The 19,808-nt window shown below is 37.0% G+C and overlaps 1 protein-coding gene across 1 annotated transcript; it reads left to right on the top strand.

Moving 5' to 3' along the window:
* Positions 1-2,165: 2,165 nt before the first annotated feature.
* Positions 2,166-17,533, top strand: LOC590254 (luc7-like protein 3). The gene is made up of 10 exons (XM_030984543.1): positions 2,166-2,279; positions 4,906-4,972; positions 7,340-7,379; positions 7,878-8,016; positions 9,151-9,324; positions 9,866-10,039; positions 10,435-11,078; positions 11,562-11,656; positions 12,150-12,392; positions 15,589-17,533. Exons 1-9 carry the CDS (start codon positions 2,178-2,180, stop codon positions 12,353-12,355), a joined length of 1,641 nt encoding a protein of 546 aa, XP_030840403.1. The 5' UTR covers positions 2,166-2,177; the 3' UTR covers positions 12,356-12,392; positions 15,589-17,533.
* Positions 17,534-19,808: the final 2,275 nt, after the last annotated feature.

Below are 19,808 nucleotides of genomic sequence, written 5' to 3'. Positions count from 1 at the left end.
GACATAAAAGCGATCCATGTGCATGAAAATGTATCACAGGGAATGCACACCACAGTTTATAGAGAAAAAGCCCAGTGGAATATGTATGGACAGGAAAACCAGAAAAATAAACAGGTTGAGAGAATCAAAACAGCAAAGATTAGAGAAAAACAGAACAAAGAACTTGTGAGAGAAAATTGAAAAGAGTAGAGGTAAAAGTGGAAGTAATAGGAGGGGGAGGTGGTTGTGGTATAAAGAGAGAGGATGTGAGAGATCAGAATGGAAAAGAAGGGTGAGATGAGAGAGGTAAAGACGGCATATATGATATAATGATAGCCAGTGGCGTAGACAGGTTCGTACACCTGGGGGGGATGACTCAGGGGGGAATCTAGCTTTTTGCTAAGGGGGGGTTGATCAATAATGACGATGCAGAGCATCGTCCACGAGCCGCAAAGCGGCGAGCCGATTTTTTGGGGGTGTTTATTTGAACCCCGTAAGTGATGTTTTCCTGGCATCTATTAACACAATGGAGACCATAAAAAGCAGTGCATGATAACGTCTTTTTAAATCAAGTAACAGTTAAATACACAGTTATATCCAGAGTTATCATGTGTTTGGTTAAGTTACCAGTTGAGTTGAATATCTTCTCACAATATTTGCACTTGAAAGGGTTTCTCTCCAGCGTGCGTTCTTTTTTCTTTCTTTTTTTTCTTTTTCTTTTTCCTTTTTTTCCCCTTTTATTTTTGTTTGTTTTTTGGGCCGCCCAAGGGGGGGGGGGGGTTTAAACCCCCTAACCCCCCCCCCCCCCCCCCCCCCCCGTAAATCCGTGCCTGTTTAATCTTGTGGTTATCTTGTGGTTTCCAAACCACAAGATAACCACAAAATACTTGTAAGATTTTTTTTTTTTTTACCGTCTGAATTGGCTTTCACCGTGTGAATGCGGCTAATAACAATAAACACAAATACAATAATGATGAGGATTATTATTATCATCATCATAATTATTATTATTATTAATATTATAATTGTTATCATTATTATTACTATTATTATCATCATTATGACTTATTAAGTAAGCAAATATCATTCCCCAATACCTGGGGGGGATGATTGTACATGCCATCCCCCCCACCTTGTGAGGTGGGGGGGGGATGCATCCCCCTCATCCCCCCCCCCCCCCCCCCCCCCCCCCCCCCCGTTGTCTACGCCCCTGATGATAGCACAGTATATTCTAGCTGGGCCATGGATTATGCTCATAACCGATGTGCCTTGCTGGGCTATATACTCTCAAATCGTGAAACTTTCATGGAAAATGTAGAAAATGCACATGCCAATTTCTGCACATTTTTGTAGCTGAATCCTAACCACTGTATAATTAATATAGCTTTTAAATTGGGGAATTAGGTATATATGCTAGATTCCCCCATTTTATAACAAATAGGGCCATGCATGTAGCTATGTGATATTTCTATATAGCGAGATATAGAGAGATTATGGGACGTACATATTTTCATATTGTTTTCCACTATAGTTGATACAAGTAAATAATATAAACATAATTAATGCTGAGCTATAAGGAAACATATGAAAATGAAACTAAAACAAATAATTGTTGATGTATACCTGCAGTATTAATTATGCAAGGGTGGTTGATTATACTTGTTTGCAAGAATTGCTGTGGATTTTAATATTGGAATTATACATGATGCCTGCATGCAAGTTGATGATGATATGTTGATGATTATAATTATGAAGTGATCCTTTCAGAATTTTACAAGCCAGCTTCATGTTAGGCTATATACCGGTAGCTGCTAAAGATGATTGATCAAAATCAGAGGTGAAATATTCTGATCTTTTACAAACTATAGACTATATTTAATTGTAAGAAGAAAAAAACTTCAGGATTGAATTCAAGGTACTAATTGAATAAATGAAACATATGTCTAAAAGGTGTAAGTTTATAAACATAAACATGGCGGCCTAAGATAAGTACAATAAGATAAGTACAATATATACCCCCGGGCCCTGGCCCCGTGAGCCCCTCAAGCTAACTGTAACCAGGGAGGTGTTTTAAACCCTGCTGTAACACTATATACTTTTACAGGGACAGTCGATCTGATCGGTGATAGAACTTTGATTTTTTTTTTTGCTGTACTAGCTTTGTCAGCGCATGCGCATATTGCAAATTCATAATCAAGATGGCGGGCGCTGCTGCTGCACTGCTTGATGAGTTGATGGGCAAAAATCGAAACAATGCGCCTGATGAAAAGTTTTCTGGTATAAGATGGAGTGATGCAGAGGTATTGTATTTTATCAACATTGTGGGGAAATCTTTGTAGATTAATGAATCTCATTTCCTATTTATTTTTAAGATTTTAGTCTGAGATGGTGAGCGTGATCGCGTGAGCATGGTGAGTGTGTGTGCCGCCTGCCGTGCCGTGTGACTTGAATTCAGCTTTCAGTTTCAGAGTGTGCGTCTGACGTCTGTATCGTGTTTGTGTATTATTTAATATCATGATATTAGGGTGTCTGAACGATTTTTCACTATTATGGTTGGATATTTGAAAGAGACATTTACTCAGAATAATACCTTTCAAATTTCAAGACTCATCTATGTTTCTATCAAAAGATACAGCCCCCCAAATCGAAGCATATTCATCCAATTATTGTCAGAATCAACGTTAAAGACGTAAATAAGACCGCCAAACTTCGGACACTTAAGAATAAGACCTAACGGGGGAAAACATTAAATTCTTTTTTAATTATTGAAAACCAAATATACTATTATTGTGCAAATACTGCTTATGTAGACCTAGAGGTCTATGTCTAGGGTGTCTGAACGATTTTTCAATTTTCAATTTGGGATCGTTTTTCACCATTTTTGTTTGATATTTGAATAAAAAATGTTATCAGAATAATGCATTTCAAATTTCAAGTCTCACCGATGTTTCTATCAAAAGTTACAGCCCCTCCAACACGCTGGTATATTCATATCATTTTGGTCAAAATCGACGAAAAAGACGTCCACGCAGAGTGATGTTGTTTTGCTAAATTTAGCCAAACAGCTGTATCGCGCGATATGCAAGCGTGTGCATATCGTACGCATGCTGCTAAGCCAATCCGCGACTTGCAGCTTGAGCTACGCTGTCTCCGCGACATGTGCGATTGACTAGTATGGTTGGCGTTCGTCGCACAATAAACCCGGAAGTGAATGCACGTTATAGTCAATGGCAATATCGCGGAGACAACGCTGTCTCCGCGATATTGCCATTGACTATAACGTGTATTCACTTCCGGGTTTATCGAGGGAATTGCCAACCATAATTTCAGTCACTATAATGTGTAATTGAATTTGGGGTTTCGTTCGTGCGCGGAGATGTTACGCGATGTAACCATGGTTTGGACTGAGCGGAGCGCACGCCTCCTAATTAGCTGATCCACCAAATAGCGAGAAGGGTATTTTTAAACTGTTATCAGTTGTGATCCCTGGGGGCTAGCGAAAATATAATCACATAGAATTGTTCCTTAGGACTGGGACTACATATCGATCGGGGCGTCATATCTCAAAAGTGACAAACCTCAGAGTTAGCCAGGACACAATGTTTAAATTGCTGTTTTGACCAAGATATTTTTAGAATTTCGGGGGCTACGCCCCTTTGGAAATATTGGAATTCACCTGCTCTTTCATATGACACCTTATTCATTGATTATCACCTTCAGGATCACAACTGATAAAGTTTTGAATCTCGATTTGAAAAAAAAAAATTGACTTTTTTTGCATGGTCGCGCAATGCACGTAGGCTGCATAGGGATGCGTGTAATCTCTATGGGAAGAATTTTAGCACACAACATCGGGTGCGCGATCAGACACCCTACTATGTCATGTTGTAAAAGAAAATTAGTAAAGGAAATGGGAAACTAGAATTATTTACTTACCCGCCGAACCTGTTTTCATTCCAAGCTTCGGACGCACTTGCCAAGCTTCTGACGCACTTGCCAAGCTTCGGACGTTCATGTGCAGCGCACATATAGAGTAAAGGAGGGGGTTTTCGACCACTTAAGACAAAATCCTATTTTTGGGACTCTTTACTTCCTATTTATTATCATTTCTTGTTTAAATCATGAAGCAAATATTATTATTTAAACAAAAAAAGAATCCAAGAAAAAAAATCACAAATTGCCATGACAATATTCATTTCAATTTTCACTGTTTCGGAGGCAGTTAACGACATAGCGAGCCAGTTATTCGACCGCATGTACAAAGTCAATAGGAAGCACGCGCTGATCTATAGCACTAGCGGGCGGAGCAGGTATCTTACGCCAGGTCAAAAAGTAGCACTGCGTTGATCATTATTTCTAAAAAAGTGGCAAATTTCGGAGCTACGATAGAAACAAATTTTAAGTCGCTGTTTTGACCGTGCTATTTTTAGAATTCCACGATGACGCCCCTTTGGAAATATGGAGATTAATCTGCTCTTTCATATGACACCTCATTTTTTAATATCACCTTCAGGATCACAAGAAATAAAGGTTTGAATTGAATCTCGATTTGGTAATGAAAACATTGACCAATTTTGCATGATCGCGCAACGCACATAGACTGCATAGGGATGCGTGCAATCTCTTTGGGAAGGATTTTAGATGATGGCTAGTTGATGCTATTTGATGAATATTTTTTGTTAAAACTGAATGCAAAAGAGAAGGCTTTATGTTTGGTAAGTGTCCCGACACCCCCCCCCCCCCTCCCCCCTTTCCATCATACAAAGATATGACTTCTTGACCTGAAAAAGGAAGAAGAAAACTATTAAAAAAAATAGACAAACTGCTCCCAACTTGCGCTTAATTTTATTATAGGGCTTAAACTAAAATAGTTCATGAGACCAATATCAAATATGAATTAGCCACAAGTTTTTCTTTTCCACTCAGGTCTGCAAACATTATCTGGTGGATTTCTGCCCAAATGAACTATTTGTGAACACAAGATCGGATTTAGGTGAGTTTCAAATATAGACCTGCTCTCTATAGTTTTCTTCTTCAAGTGGAAGATAATTATTATTTCATATGCATGATGATTTTTTTTTTTAGTGGTTTTTAAAAATATCAATATTAAAAAAAAACTGTCCACTCAACATACAACCTTTTGCAGGGCTCAATATTGACTGGCCCTGAGATAAATGAGTGCCCAAAATCTAAGTCTGGATGAATAGGTTTATTAAAAGACAACATGACATGCGGCTCAAGGCTGATATTGTAAGTTTTACAAAGTAATCAGATATTTACAATAATAATACCGTCATCAAAATAGAAAAGCAATATAAAAAAATGTCAATGGTAACATCACACAGCAAAATTATACAAGATTTAGAAAAATGTATTGAAGATGTGGATAAATAGTTATCAAAATATTTAAGGCAATATCATTCAATGATTAATTCTAGTGCTGTAGCTCGGAACCCAAAACCCGGACCCGGCCCGACCCGGCAATTTTCCAAATTTCTTAACGGGACCGGAAAGGTCCGGTAACCCGGTGAGAGTTGGACTGAAATAATATTGACTAGATTCTATTTGAAAGCTACTACAAACACATCTTGTGTGATCTACCGACCTTGTCCTGAATGGAGGGCACATCGCTTCATTTTGTTTATCATGCTGTCTGTGAGTCCAGATATAAGTCCCAGGTCAGCATAAATTATCACCCTTAATCCACTCCCTAAAAAGATGAAGCATAACGCTAGCTACATGTATGTAGGCATCCTAAAAATAGCTCATTTCCCTGTCAGAGTGCCCATACAACATGCTCTACTATGATTGGTCTGTTTGTCCGCCAATTAAAAACAATAATCACAATGTAAGGCACATGATATAGCTTAACTGATATTTGCATATATTTTGAAATGTGCGCATAGCAGGACAAAGGCTGCTTGTTGAACCTATGAACCTTTGAACCCTGTTCAAAGAAACCGCGGTGTAATGTTACACCTAGCTGGGCCCAAGCTGTCTGGCATGCATTAATCTTTGACAGGGAATGTTTTGTATTCTAAATTTCTGTGACATGATAGTGAAAGAGATATATCAGATGTGAATTAATTTTGGGGGGATCGAGAGACACAATGAAAGAAACTTAAGAAAGAAAAGAAAACATGAGAAAAACTACATTACGTAAATAATTCTGTACTTTTATTTTTTTTTTAAGAAAGAAGATCAAATTGATTTGAGGGGGGAAAAAGGTTTATAACACATTCGGAAGATGAATAAATAGAATTGAAAAAAGGTAAAGATGGAAGGAAGAATGATGATGAAGATAACCTTTTCCTTCTCATCTCTAAAGACTATCAACATTTCACAAACTTATCATTTTTTTTCTTCTTTTTTTTCTTCTAATCTGGGCTAAATCTTTTTGTTCAATTTTGGTTAAGAATTAAGGCAGAAAGAGACAGGGGAATAAGAGAGAGAATGGACCCCAATAATTATCTTGTTTGCTAATTAAATCCGCTTGTCAGGAAGTATTTTGGTGATGGAATTACACTTTAATTTAACTCTCTGCCGCCTTCATCTCAGCTCAGCCTCCACCTCAGGCATAACAAATTTTCACATACACACTCTCATCCACATTATGTAAATTTGCCATTCACTCGTCTATCAGCTAGGTCAACAAACTTCATAATTTATGAATCGTCTGTTCTACTGTGCCAGCAATCACTGAACTTTAATTTATGCTGGTTTCACTCTCCGCCCACTCGGGGGAAACTTTCTGATTGGTCAGTACAGTAAGCTGATCAGTCACATCACTTGCAGGTAGGGCCAGGGCTAGGGAGATACATATACACACTTGAACACACGACACAAAATCTATGTGTGCTGTGTCTATTGCAAAGACAGGTCAACATATGTAAAAGATCGAGCCATCATGCTGTGTTTGTTTACAGTTACTTTTGACAGGTTTTATGGTGATGAAAGATAAGTAGATAACGAACAATGAGCTATTTAAAAACTCTTTTTTACTGCCGGGTTTTGTTACCGAGTTGATCTAATTCTGGCTACAGTTCGGCCCGGCACTGGTCCGGCCCGAAATGCTCAACCCGGCGGGTTGGAACCCGGTAAGCCTTCCAGGCTACAGCACTTATTAATTCAATTTAGCATATGTTCAGGAATACCTAGGGCTCAGGCAAACTGACTGTAAAAAGCTCAATCTCAACCCCCTTCCGATAAAGTAGGTGTCGAGCCCTGTTGTAAATTGATTGGGGATAATTGAAATTTATATGATGATAATGAATAATTGAATGAAAGTGTACGGTTATGAATGTGTTTCATCTTGAATAAAGTGTTTTACAGCATGAATATTTTCAACTTTTTTTATCAGGTCAATGCGAGAAAATACATGATGATCATCTCAAAAAAGAGTAAGTGTACAAATGAGCTTAGTCTTCACAGTTTATGGTTTCGTTAGGGAAAAAAATTATGGATCATTCTCAATATAAAGTATCTTCCATCTTTCCTTTTATTGATCTTTCCAGAATAAGATTGTCATTTCTTTTTTTCACTGATCACGACACAAGTTTATTTTCAAATTCAGATTTCTTATTTTGCAATCAATCCCAATGTATCATAATCATTTTTTTTACATGGGAGTTTTCTGTTGTTGTTGATTGACCATTGTGAAATTTGTATTTCCATAGATTTCTATTTATTGGTACTCTAGTCTTCCTTAGCTTAAGTTAAAAGACCTTTCCAGAATTGAATTTTTCCCCAGTCTTCATTCACATTTGCTGTTCATGATGATATACTGTACCTGTATAGCAGTTGCACCAAATACCCTTCTCTCCCACCCCCTTTTTTTTTGCCTATTCAATACCCATCTGCCCTGCTAACATCTGTATCGCATGTCTTTGATTCCCTAGATACATTGAGAGTAGTCGTTTCAAACGGATGAACTATGAAGAGGAGTTCTTGCAGTACTTGCAGCAGATCATGAACGATGTGGAGAAAAGGATTAAGAGAGGTCATTCCAGACTGGCACTCAACAGCAACAGACCAAATGTAATCATCTCTCTATATTGTCTTATAGAATTAATTGACATTTTAATAGGGTTCATGTCTTTCCTGAGTAAAATTGCCCATTGCATCTCCGACAGGGTAATTCCATGTGGGCACTAACAGGATAACACATCAATATATTTTTTAGACAGTATATTATTTTCAGAGTTAATTCTTGTACATAATTCTTGTGAATAATTTCAGTATTCTGTGAATGACTTTGTACTTTGTACTATATTTCATGGGATGGTACAATCTTGTGTCTACCGTAATAACGTTGTATAAACAGCACTTTTTCACTCGTCAGGAAATGTACACAATTCGGGATTCAGTTAAATACACAGAGCTAGAAAACAGCCACGCTCCGTCAACAGAAATAAGTGTCATATCCCCGATACATACAAACTGTTTCGGGGTTGCAAGAGTGGGTTACATAAATAAGCAAGGGTTTCACTTTTGATGCATGTCATAATACATTTTAAACTTGATTTTGATTTTGTGTGTATAAAATCCTGAAAATGACCAGAATGCTATTTAAAGATAAACTTGAGTTCTGGTTCAAAAAAAAAAAAAATTCTCACAGAGTCAAACGAAACTTGCACTGAATGTTCTAGATTATAAATAAATGTCATTTGCCAAACAATTTTGGTAGAAAACTGTATACTGGCTGAGTAATGAGCATAGAAAGCTAAGGAAATCAAGGTTAGTAGCTGGACACCATTTGTGTAGTCCCATATACATCTTTCTGTGTACAGTGCTTGTTACTTTACCAAGACTGGGCCAAATTTATTAGGATTTTGATGACTCCAGAACCTTACAGTACACACTAATACTTACATGCTATATGATCAACTGTTTCTGATCCATTCCACACCTTTTCTTTCGCAATGCAATCGCATGACCAGAACTCAACTTTATCTTTAAAAAAAAAATTGTGGACAGGTGTTTGGAAATGAAAATTTTATTCATGGAAGCTAATTTTTGTGACAGAAATCTATATGAGCCTCTTGGGCCTTAATCACTATTCTGTGTATTTCATATGCCTTTCAAGACCATACTCCACTGAAAATGAAATGATATGATAGTGTTGAAATTAATTTGATTGTAAGAACCCCTCTGATTGTATGTCATGTGCAGCTGACAGCCCCTCACAGAGGCCCTGATGAAGAGCAGATCAAGATCCTTTCAGAGCGCATCACTTCACTGCTAGGTCAGGTGGAGTCCTTGGGCTGCGAGGGCAGGGTGGATGAGGCACAGAACATGATGAAGCTATGTGATAAACTCTCCTACGAGAGGGCAGAGCTGCAAGCAGTAAGTCATCTTGCCTTTTGAAAAATTCATGCACACTTGTCTTATTGCTCGTAAAAGGAATATTATTGCTTGTCCACTAAATACAGATCATGTGCTGAAAGGCCACATTTTTATTCTACACCCAAGTGTGTCACATTGAAACCTATACTTACGTGTGAGAGACCTGTACGTAAAGACCACCCGTATAAAAAGACAGCTTTTCTTATCTTTCTTAAAGTGATAAAAGTGTAATAAGTATGCTTTGGAATCTTGGAAAAGCATCTAAACTGTGTTTTCAATATATTGTGAAGTCTGTTACACAAGAGGGTTACATGAACATCATCGTAGCATCATAGTTATTTAAAGTTGATATTGAAAATCAGTGTGGAATATTTCTCTACTCATTGAGAGCTGAATTTATTATGACAACAATGATTTATAACATAATAATTTTAATTAATAATGACTTTATTCCACGGTCATATTTGCTTAAAAAATAAATCATGTCTCAACTTTTCAAGCATATTCCGTAAGTTCCTACCATACGCTTGCATATCAACAGGCCTCAGAGGAAGCGCTGGACACCATTCTTTCCCAAGAGAAACAGATGGAAGTGTGTGAGGTTTGTGGAGCATTCCTCATCGTGGGCGACTCACAGACGCGAGTGGATGATCATCTGATGGGTAAACAGCACATGGGATTCGCCAAGATCAAATTGACCATTGAAGAAATACAGGTAACAAATTGCAGATCATTAAGGATTTAGTCAGTGAGCTTTTGCAATTTTGGGGGGTTATATTTGACTGATAACATTATCAGAAACTAACATTTTATATAAGTTCAATTAAGATACTCCTCATTGATACGTGGTATTTAGCGTCTTATTTTCTTATTTACAGGAAAGCTTGGAAGGCGGCCATTAAAGAAATGAAATGTCCAACCCCACAAAGTGGGACAAATGGACTCTAAACGATGATGATGATGATGATGATTGTCTAGGATGTGGTATGTGTTGTAAATTTGAGTGCATGTTGCCATTAGAGGAAATTGCACTGACTTTTAAAATGGTATGTCTGTGCGAGATAATGTTTCAGTTTCTTGACTTTGTTTTTCTCTTTTTTTGTTTTGCAGGAAAAAAAGGATAAAGAAGTAACAGACCGGGAAGATAAAATCCGCAAAGAAAGAGAAGAGAGGGAAAAGGAAAGAGAAAAGGAGAGGGAAGAAAAGAGGAAAAAGGAGAGGGAAAAAGAAAAAGAGAGGGAAAAGGAGAGAGAAGAAAGACGTAAAGAGAGGGAAAAGAGAGAAAAAGAAAGGTCACGAAGGCGATCACGGTCCAGATCTCGCGACAGGAGGAGGAGGAGCAAGTCCCGCGATCGCCGCCGAAGCAGATCCCGTGATAGGCGTCGCAGCCGCTCTCGAGACAGAACCCGTGACAGACGTCGCAGCAAATCCAACGAGAAGCGTAGCAGCCGGTCGAGCGATCGTCATCATCGAAGCAGATCCAGAGATCGTAGGAGGAGTCGCTCGAAGGAGAGGAGAAGGGATAGGAGTCGTTCCAAGGAGAGGAGACGAGATAGGAGCCGTTCCAAGGAGAGGAGAAGAAGTAGGTCCAAAGAGAGGAGAAGAGATAGGAGTCGCTCGAAGGAGAGAAGAAGAGACAGGAGTCGTTCCAAGGAAAGGAGGCATAGCAGAAGGAGCTCAAGAGAGAAGAGCAGCAGATCAGAAGAAAGGGGTCATAGCAAGTCACGGGATGAGGATTGTGAGGACAAAGACAGGTAGTGAAACCCTTCTAACATCTTCATTGTCAATGGTGCCTTTACTTGTTTCTATATGGATCACTGAGAAGCAAAGTGCACTTAATGATATTTTGGTCATACAGTATAAAGTAGCTTTCTCAGCAATCAGGTAAAACAAAGAAGCACACAATTATTATTTGTATACAATAGTTTTCAGTTCTGTCCATCCTCTGATACCAATGACATTATCAGGAATTTACTCTATTGATAGTCTATCAATAGTTTCCTTGTAGAAAGTGCATAGATTTTTCTATGTTAACACTTTAAACATGTGGGTTACGCTTCTTTGCTTTTCAGGGGCTCATAAAGCAATTGTAATTGAAATTGTTCTTAAATACACCATCTCATCTATGGGCACCCCTTTTTAAAGTTAGGGCTGAAAAGCATGTTTAATTTGGAATAATTTATTGTTATAGTAATAACTTGATGTAGTAATAATGAATGAAATTTTTCATCATTCAGGAAAGAAAGCCATGAGAGGTCCAAGTCAAGATCTCCTGAGAAGGATACCTCAGATGATGTCACAATGGATCAGGCTCCACAGGAAGACCAAGAAGGTAAGCGCACTTTCTGCTTCTTAATGCATCCCATCAGTGAGAAGGAGTATAAACTTGGACAATATTCTTCTTTGAGGATTCTACTATCATTGTTTGTCGAAGATAAAAGTTGTTTTTTAAAAACATTGATTTCTCTTCTGACTGTGATATCGATTCTCAAACAATACATATGGGAGTGGTGAGTGATGTAGCAGTGGAAAGCTTCAAGGGGACTGTTGAAATTCTGAAATCAATGTTTAAAGAATGATGAAATACATTAAAATTAGAACGCAGAGGAAATCTTATTTTTGCAATAGCAAATCCTGCGAAGAGCTTCTGTGACAAATATGTGTCTGGTTAAACTCCCACTTGGCCACTTCATTCAGAAGGTTAAAGCTCATGTACAGTTTCGTTAGCAAAAAGGAAATTGAAAAGAAACCTGTTACAAATAGTCTCATTTTATTCTCTGTCTATCAAATGATCAATCGTTCTCTTTTTATCACAATGTGCATAGACTCAATGAAGGGTGAAGATGATTCCAACAAGCCAGAGGAGAGCATGGATGCTGCTAATCCAGACCCAGCTACCACCACTGATGACAGCGAGATGGGGGAGGGGGAGGAGGAGAAGAGGGGCAAGGAGAATGGAACGACTGGAGCTGGAGCTGGAGCTCAAGACCAAGAGGAGGTGACAGTCGCTGAAGATCAAGCTGCATTTTAACTCTCATCCTCCAGGTGACTCTTGTTGCCCCTAACAGGTGAGTGTCCCTACCCCTATAACTGTTCCTGCTCCTTGACAAACCTCGCCCCATACACACACAAAACTCCTTCACAAAACACCCCCTTCACATATGAATTTAAGACACCAGGTCCTATTCATATTTTCACTCAAAAGGGATACAAATATTTGACTAATCAAATTCTAACTAAAGCTTTCATCTTAAAAATGCCCCCAGGATGAAAGAGAATGCACACATATGCATACACTGGTACAGTCACATGCACACAAAAAAACTGCAATCACCAACAAAAAATAAACAACATTAAAATAGAATGGGCCATAAAATTTATTTTTTCCCTCTTTACAACATTACTTCCTCTTGCAGCCCTGAGTATTTACCTGTAAACTATCCCATTTAATTCTAGCTGATGATTTTTTTCCCTCGATGTTATGAGAATTGTTTTGATAAGCACTGTTTCCACAGGTACAGTATGCCATTATACACTAGGCCCTGCCGGCCGCCTCTGTATCTGTCGTTCCGAGTCTTGCATTCCCAGATCACACACCCCCATCAGCGTATGAACCGAGGTATGTGGACGTGAAGGAACACGGGGTGTTAATAACAGAGACTCAGCTCCCTTCATGCACTAGAATTGAAGTCAAGGTGCAATAATCTATTAATTAGACGTGTTTCAAATCTTTATTGTAAAATGAACACTTTGAAACAGTGGCCTGTGCCATTATACAGTTTACTTTTCATTTTTCTAATAACTGTGCTCAAGTCGGTGCTCTGTATATCTCATTTGCCTAAGTGATAACCTGCATAACCTATATGTAAAGACCCCATTTATAAAGACTAGTACACATCCCCATTAATCAGCATTACTCTTCTCTACAAAAGTAACAGATCATCAAGACTACTTGCCTTGAAAGTATTCTTTCTTCTCTTGAGCAGTCTCTATGCTAGATTTGACATAAATATAAAGCCCTGCACTCCGTCTTCAGGTTTAAAGTTGTTTGGACTCTGCTTGAGTCATCAGTATGAAATAAATATTACTTCTTGGGTAAGGGAAGGGGTGAAGGGTAAATGATATTCTTTTAGATTAGAAGTACAGGCAAATGTCCTCTACATTACTTGTAGTAATAAATGTATCGTGGAATTGGAAATTCAATAATTCAGCTGGAAATTTCATTGATGGAGCACTTATTTTGATGAGTAGTCGAGTCATTTGACTTCTTATGGCATCTATATTTGACCAGATGTTCAGTTGCGATATCTAAAACACCGGAATCTATCACAACCACAAATTGTGATGTGTGAGCATAAAAAAGAACACTTGATGTAAGCTGAAATAATCCTCCAAGAAGAAATGTGTAAATAGTAACAGTATCGTTTTTCAACTGTAGAACGTTAAATAGAATAGATTACCTGTACCCATTTCATTTATGTCATTGGGATATCTTTGTTTAGCTAAACTTCATTTTTTACCCACTCATTTTTTGCTCTCATATCACTTATTTTAGCTTTTCCAATCAATCCAATGTGCAGTTTCAGAATTTCTGAACAAAGTCAACAGCAAAATCACAAGAAACTTTTTGTTAAAGAGAGAGAGTAGTAATGATATGCCATATCAATGACACTTGATGATAAAGGAAGATTAAATTATTGTGTAAATTTGTTATTTCAATTATGCTGAAGTGGAGACAATTTTTCCTTCACAAGAATATTGCTCCACTTTGCCCTTCAATCTTCACTTTCGAAGCTCAAGACTCCACACCAAAAAGAAAACATGTAAAAAGTTACCCAAATGTAGCAGTTGTATGTTACATTTTTTGTACTAACTCTTAAAAAGATGTAGTGGTTGTTAAATATGTGTAATTGTAGAATTTTTTCATAATTAGTCAACGAGATAGCTCAGATATACATGTAGATGTAGAGGTATGTAAACGGCTGTGTGTTACGCTGCTTTTTTTTATAGTGAAGTAAATCCATGTACCAAGTTACCCTTGTGCTGAGGTATGGCACATTGGGTGACGTTAAATCTGAATTGTATAAAACCCTGAAGCTGACTGAGTCCAAGAGGAGGGAGAGAGTTAACGGTCGGTCGTCCAAAGCCCAGCACTGTCATGGCTTGTGTTTTTGCCGCATCATGTGATAAGCAACACAGGAACGTGGTTCATTTTTCATGCTTACACAGGTACCTCAATCCACGTTACAATATTCTGTGTCAGGATACATTTTTAAAAATATTTTTTTCCTTTTTTTTTTATGTTGTTGTTTGCATCCACTTCTGTGATTTCTTGCTTTGTCTCAGCGGGATTTTTTTTCTTCGGAATGCTCTCTGTGTTTTTAACTTAATCCTCTACTTTCTATATATTTTTAATGTAGCCAATACAATAATGCATATTTATGTGGTCACCATAATTGTGAATGGGCATACCCTGAAGCATTGAATTCATCCTTTTTGTCGCCCATATTTTGCAGTGATGGCTCTGCTCTGGAGATCCCTAGTATTACAGAATTTAATGTTATGTAACAGTCTGGAAAACTGCCATAAAGAAGAAAAAAAGAAATCATAAAATAAATTTAGATGGAATCTTTTTGGGATTGAACTTAATCAAATTATGATTTCAGTACCCTGTTTTCTCGTAAAATTGCCTTCCTTCCATTTGCTATTTTAAAAAGTGAAGTGTTGTCAAATTGAATATCAGCCTTGGACGAAACTTTAACTATTACTGCACGAATGATTGCTAGAATATCTTTGAAAACACATTGTCATAACTCATGAGAAAGAAAAAAAAAGAAACATGTTTTTGGAAATATATCCTGACATTGAGAGATACATTTTGTTGCTTTTTTCCCGGAATTTATCAAGAAAGAAAATTGTAAGAGGAAACACCTGTATTCAAGTGCCTGAGTGAACACTTCAGATATCCATTACGTCCCTTAAAATAAGAAGCAATATGCTTTAAAAAAGGAGCAGTATGGAAATCTAGTGTTTATCTTTTTGGTCCTCCTTTTTGGTTGATTAGCCGTGTTAGGATTTGCTTATGACTTCTATTTACCCTTAATGAGAGAGATAAAACCATCAAAATGTATTGCTCTCTTTGCTGCCTTAGTTTTATGATGGAAGGAATGTTAATTAGTGCATGCTCCCCACTCTCCCCCTAACCATTCCTGCAAAGATCATCATCATGCTAACGCTTGCTTTTGTATCTTTTCTTTTCTCCAGATCTCTATACAGGGTGCACCAGCAGCCAGGCTACCTCACCACCAGATGGAAGAGCACATAGAGGGCGACATTGGGCAATGGCATCAATTCACAGCACTTCAAGTGGCTTCAGTATAGGTTAGAGCTTTAGCGTAGTCAAAGTTGTACTTCAGTAATATCTCATTATGGGGATTCTTTTTTGTTGCTCCTTTTTACATAACATGAAATTTGAATTACCCATGCCTTGTCAAATGGTTTCTGTTCACCCTCTCTCTGTACTCTGTTTAATTGCCCCCAAGAATGAACAGGGGGTTTTGCTGCATAAAAGAAGAATCAGTCTTTGTTCAATATTTGTTTATATGTATATAACCTCTCTGTAGCGCTCTTCTGAGCATAATAATGTTTCCTACCAAGCAAGCAAGGTTTTCTTATTTTCATCAAGCCCGGAGGTGGTTACCAACACCCAGATTTTCTTGAACAGTTATAATGTGGCCATGCATTAGTCTTCATTTATCAGGTACGTGTAGTGTAAGAATATGTAATACAGCAGTCTGAACAATCAACACAGATCTTCTATTTTTTTCAAGCATAAAGGGTAGAATCAAACATTTTGGAACATTTAGAATCTCTTCATGTCTTCTGATTCAAGTCTGAAATGATGTCCTTTACTGAAACTATATACTACACTTTATGGTTGTTAAAGAAAATGAAGAATTATTATTGGTGATGATGAGAATATGTAAAATGCTCAAAATATTCATGTTAATCAGGGTACAGATATTATGTTGGTAGCCTTCTTTGTAAAAGAAAATCTCTATGTTGGATTAAACTCACTGGCCCGAATTCACAAAGGAGGTTTGTCGACAAACCAAGGTTTTCGAAACCAGGTTTGTAAAAAAACGTGTCAAAACGCGTCATATGACGTACATAAACCGAGGTTTGTCTACAAACCTCCTTTGTTAATTCGGGCCACTATGTTGGATTAAAAATCACTCTGATAATATTTGGATGTGTACATTTATTACATTACATAGAAATCCAGGTTGTTTTGGGACAGAAATACAGGATTTATTGTGAGATATTTGGGTTGGCGAAACATTGTTGATGAAGAATATTTTTTTTTTAATGACATACATGTACAAAATGGTATATACACGGTAACAAATGTTCAATATGATCACTTGTATATTATTTAGAATTGAAGAAAAATGTTTCAATGTATGCAAGAGGTTGCCATTCTGGACATTGTGATACAGGTACAAGAATTTAATTTTTTTAATTGAGGAGGAAATCATATTTGTCTTTTATCATTTAATAAGATAGTCAAAATGCTATTCTCATTACTTAATCAATAGCTACATACATGTACTTGTATACTTATCTGGATAAAGCAAATATTGAGTGATATCAAACATCCTTCTCTTCATAGATGTGCAAAATTCTTGTTTCTTTTCTTTTCATGGTCAACATACATGTAATGAAGGAATAACATTTTCTCTGAAGAAAACACTATATTTAGAATATTGACAAATTTTGATTACTTGATTGCATTAAAATTCATGTACACAGAATTGCATGTAGCAAACAAAAAGAAGAGTTGTGTTATTGCTTAATATTTGAGAATGGAAAGAGCAGCCATTTAAATGTATTGCCTTCCTCGATGCAGTGGAAATACTTTCACATAATTCAGAATTGAGTAAGGTGTTTTTTTTAAAACCTGTATTTTGTATATGAAAGCAAAGGTGGTGATAGTAGAATAGCAACCCTTCAAATGCTACACTGCTTTGACCTCTTCCCACATAACTGAAGCAAAATGAAACGGCTGCTGTTTTCTGCAGCAAAAACATGAAACAATATTTGCAGAGGTTTAGTGTTCTAGTTCAGTTATTTTGCGGCATGAAACTCTTCGCTTCAGTTTTAGTTTTATTGCTGTCTTTGAAATGTAATTAATCTTGTTTTGTATGCCTCCACCACTGAAGGTGCTGCCAGAGGCATTCGTTTTCGGGTTGTCTGATCTTCCTGTAAATGACTTTAATAATGAATTCTCTCAAGTATATGTGTATACCCAGTGCTACCAACTATACTACCTGGAAATGCCAACACAATATTCAACCATCTGAAATTTATATTTGAATATGATAATTTGGCATAGTATGTACCCCGCATTTCATATAATTTTACCCATGTATTTTATTGTCTTCCTTTATCTAAATTCTGTCTATTAAGTTTCCAAATAATTGAATTTCATAAGTTGTCATCTTTAAATGTACAGTAAAACCTACTTTAATGACCACCTGTATAGAAAGACCACTTTTCTACAAAGACCACATTTTTTGTTTCCCTTGAAAATGGTTTCTCATTGAAACATGTACTTCAGGAACTTGTACATAAAGACCACCTGCCTATAAAGACCCTTTTTCTTGTCTCCCTTGGGTGGTCTTAATAGACAGGTTTCACTGTATTATGTTGATGATGAATGATTCTTCCCCAAACTCACTGTGCTTATACTCGCATACTTGTGGGAATAATAGACCAAATCAAACTGACTGATTGAGAACAGAGAATTTAAATGGACCACTGAATTTATCTTGTTTCATTTGAAGAGACAAGAGAATGTCCATGAAAAATAACTATCTGTGAATGGTAACTAGAGTCAGAAAAAAAGCGTGATTACTATTCCTCTTTATGTCATCTTCCTGTAAATGAAGCATACAAATAAATTAATGAATTGAATGGCTACTGCTTTGCTTGTATATCTGTTGATGTTTGTGTTTGTACCAGTTTTATGATGGGTAATGTAATTAGTTGTTCAAAAAACCAAAACACATAGCTGTGCAACACACAACGGTAACTACAAGGTAAAGATCCTAAACTGCGATCTTGACTTCAAACATGGACCACACACACTATACCTAACGGTAATCTAAAACCCTAATCACAACTTTAATCCTATAAACCGTATACCTTTGATGAAATAAAGCCTGAGGCAATTGTCATCGGTGTCTATGTCAGAGCACCACACATTACCCCTACACATTTCCTTTATGCATAGACTCCATGTATGTACATGCAGTGGATCACAACATATACCCATCAAGCCTCGTTCAGATATGATGCTGCAAAACACCTGCATTTAAAATGAATGATGATTTGAAGTGTTACATTCTTTACATTTCTATATATTATAACACAGAGCTCAGTGAATATGCGCAGGACCTTTGTTGTGGGCATTTAAAAAGAAAAATTGGTGGCAGTTGACCGCATCAAATCTGAACAAGATTGAAAGATTTACAGTAAATATATATATATATATATATATATATATATATTGCAACCCATCTGATGACATACCTTATTCACTTTATTTATTTTTGTAAGAAAGCTTTTAAGCCCTTGCCTCTCTGCTCTTCTCTCATTTGAAAGAGATGTAACAAGATCTACCAACGAAAGTGTTGGAAATTAAAGATATGGTTCATGGTTCAATTTATTATTGTTCTCAATACCAAAAACAATGACAATGTTATATGCAGTGTACAATAAAGATTGTGTACGAATTCGTGATCAAAGAATATGGAAACTACAAACTAAAAGTTTGCTAAAAGCTTGTAAGGTGTAATTCTCAAATTATGCACACTACAAAAAGTCATATACCTCATCAAATAAGAACAAAACTAAATTAGGCAAAACAAACACCACTCGCATATTAAAATAATGTTTGTTTTTAAAGTGGCAAAATTTGACCTATAAGCATATATGTAGAACATAATTTTTTGTGGTGAAATGATCATGTTGAAGCGAGATCTAGTGGAGGAAAGAAATGAAGCACAGCTAGGAAGGATTGTAAAATGGAATGAAGGAAGAGAATTGGAGATGTGGGATGAGAGAGAGAAAGTGATATAGGGAGAGAGAGAGAGAGAGAGAAGGAAAGGACATGGGTACTCAAATCGGCTGAATTGGTAATGTCACTGACGTAGTACTGGAAAACTTTCTCATTAATATTTCATTCAAACCCACAAAATGACTAAAAAGGATAACTCGGGAGGGTTTTTATTTTTATTTGGAGGACCTATAATAAGCTGCATTTTGAGTAATGCCCCAAAGGAGAAGCACTTGGAAAAAAGAAAATCAAAATTACTGATATTTTTTTGTGGCACCTACAAAAGATGGCCCTTTCTTGGGGGTGGGGGGGGGGGGGCAGCACCGGCCTACAAAGGGAAATGTCAAAGAGAATACATACACTT

This window comes from Strongylocentrotus purpuratus, unplaced genomic scaffold (genome assembly GCF_000002235.5).
Source record: "Strongylocentrotus purpuratus isolate Spur 01 unplaced genomic scaffold, Spur_5.0 spur5_scaffold_14, whole genome shotgun sequence".
Classification (NCBI taxonomy): Eukaryota; Metazoa; Echinodermata; class Echinoidea; order Camarodonta; family Strongylocentrotidae; genus Strongylocentrotus; species Strongylocentrotus purpuratus.
Note: the sequence above shows the minus strand (reverse complement) of the source record. Positions and strands in the feature narration are given on the sequence as shown.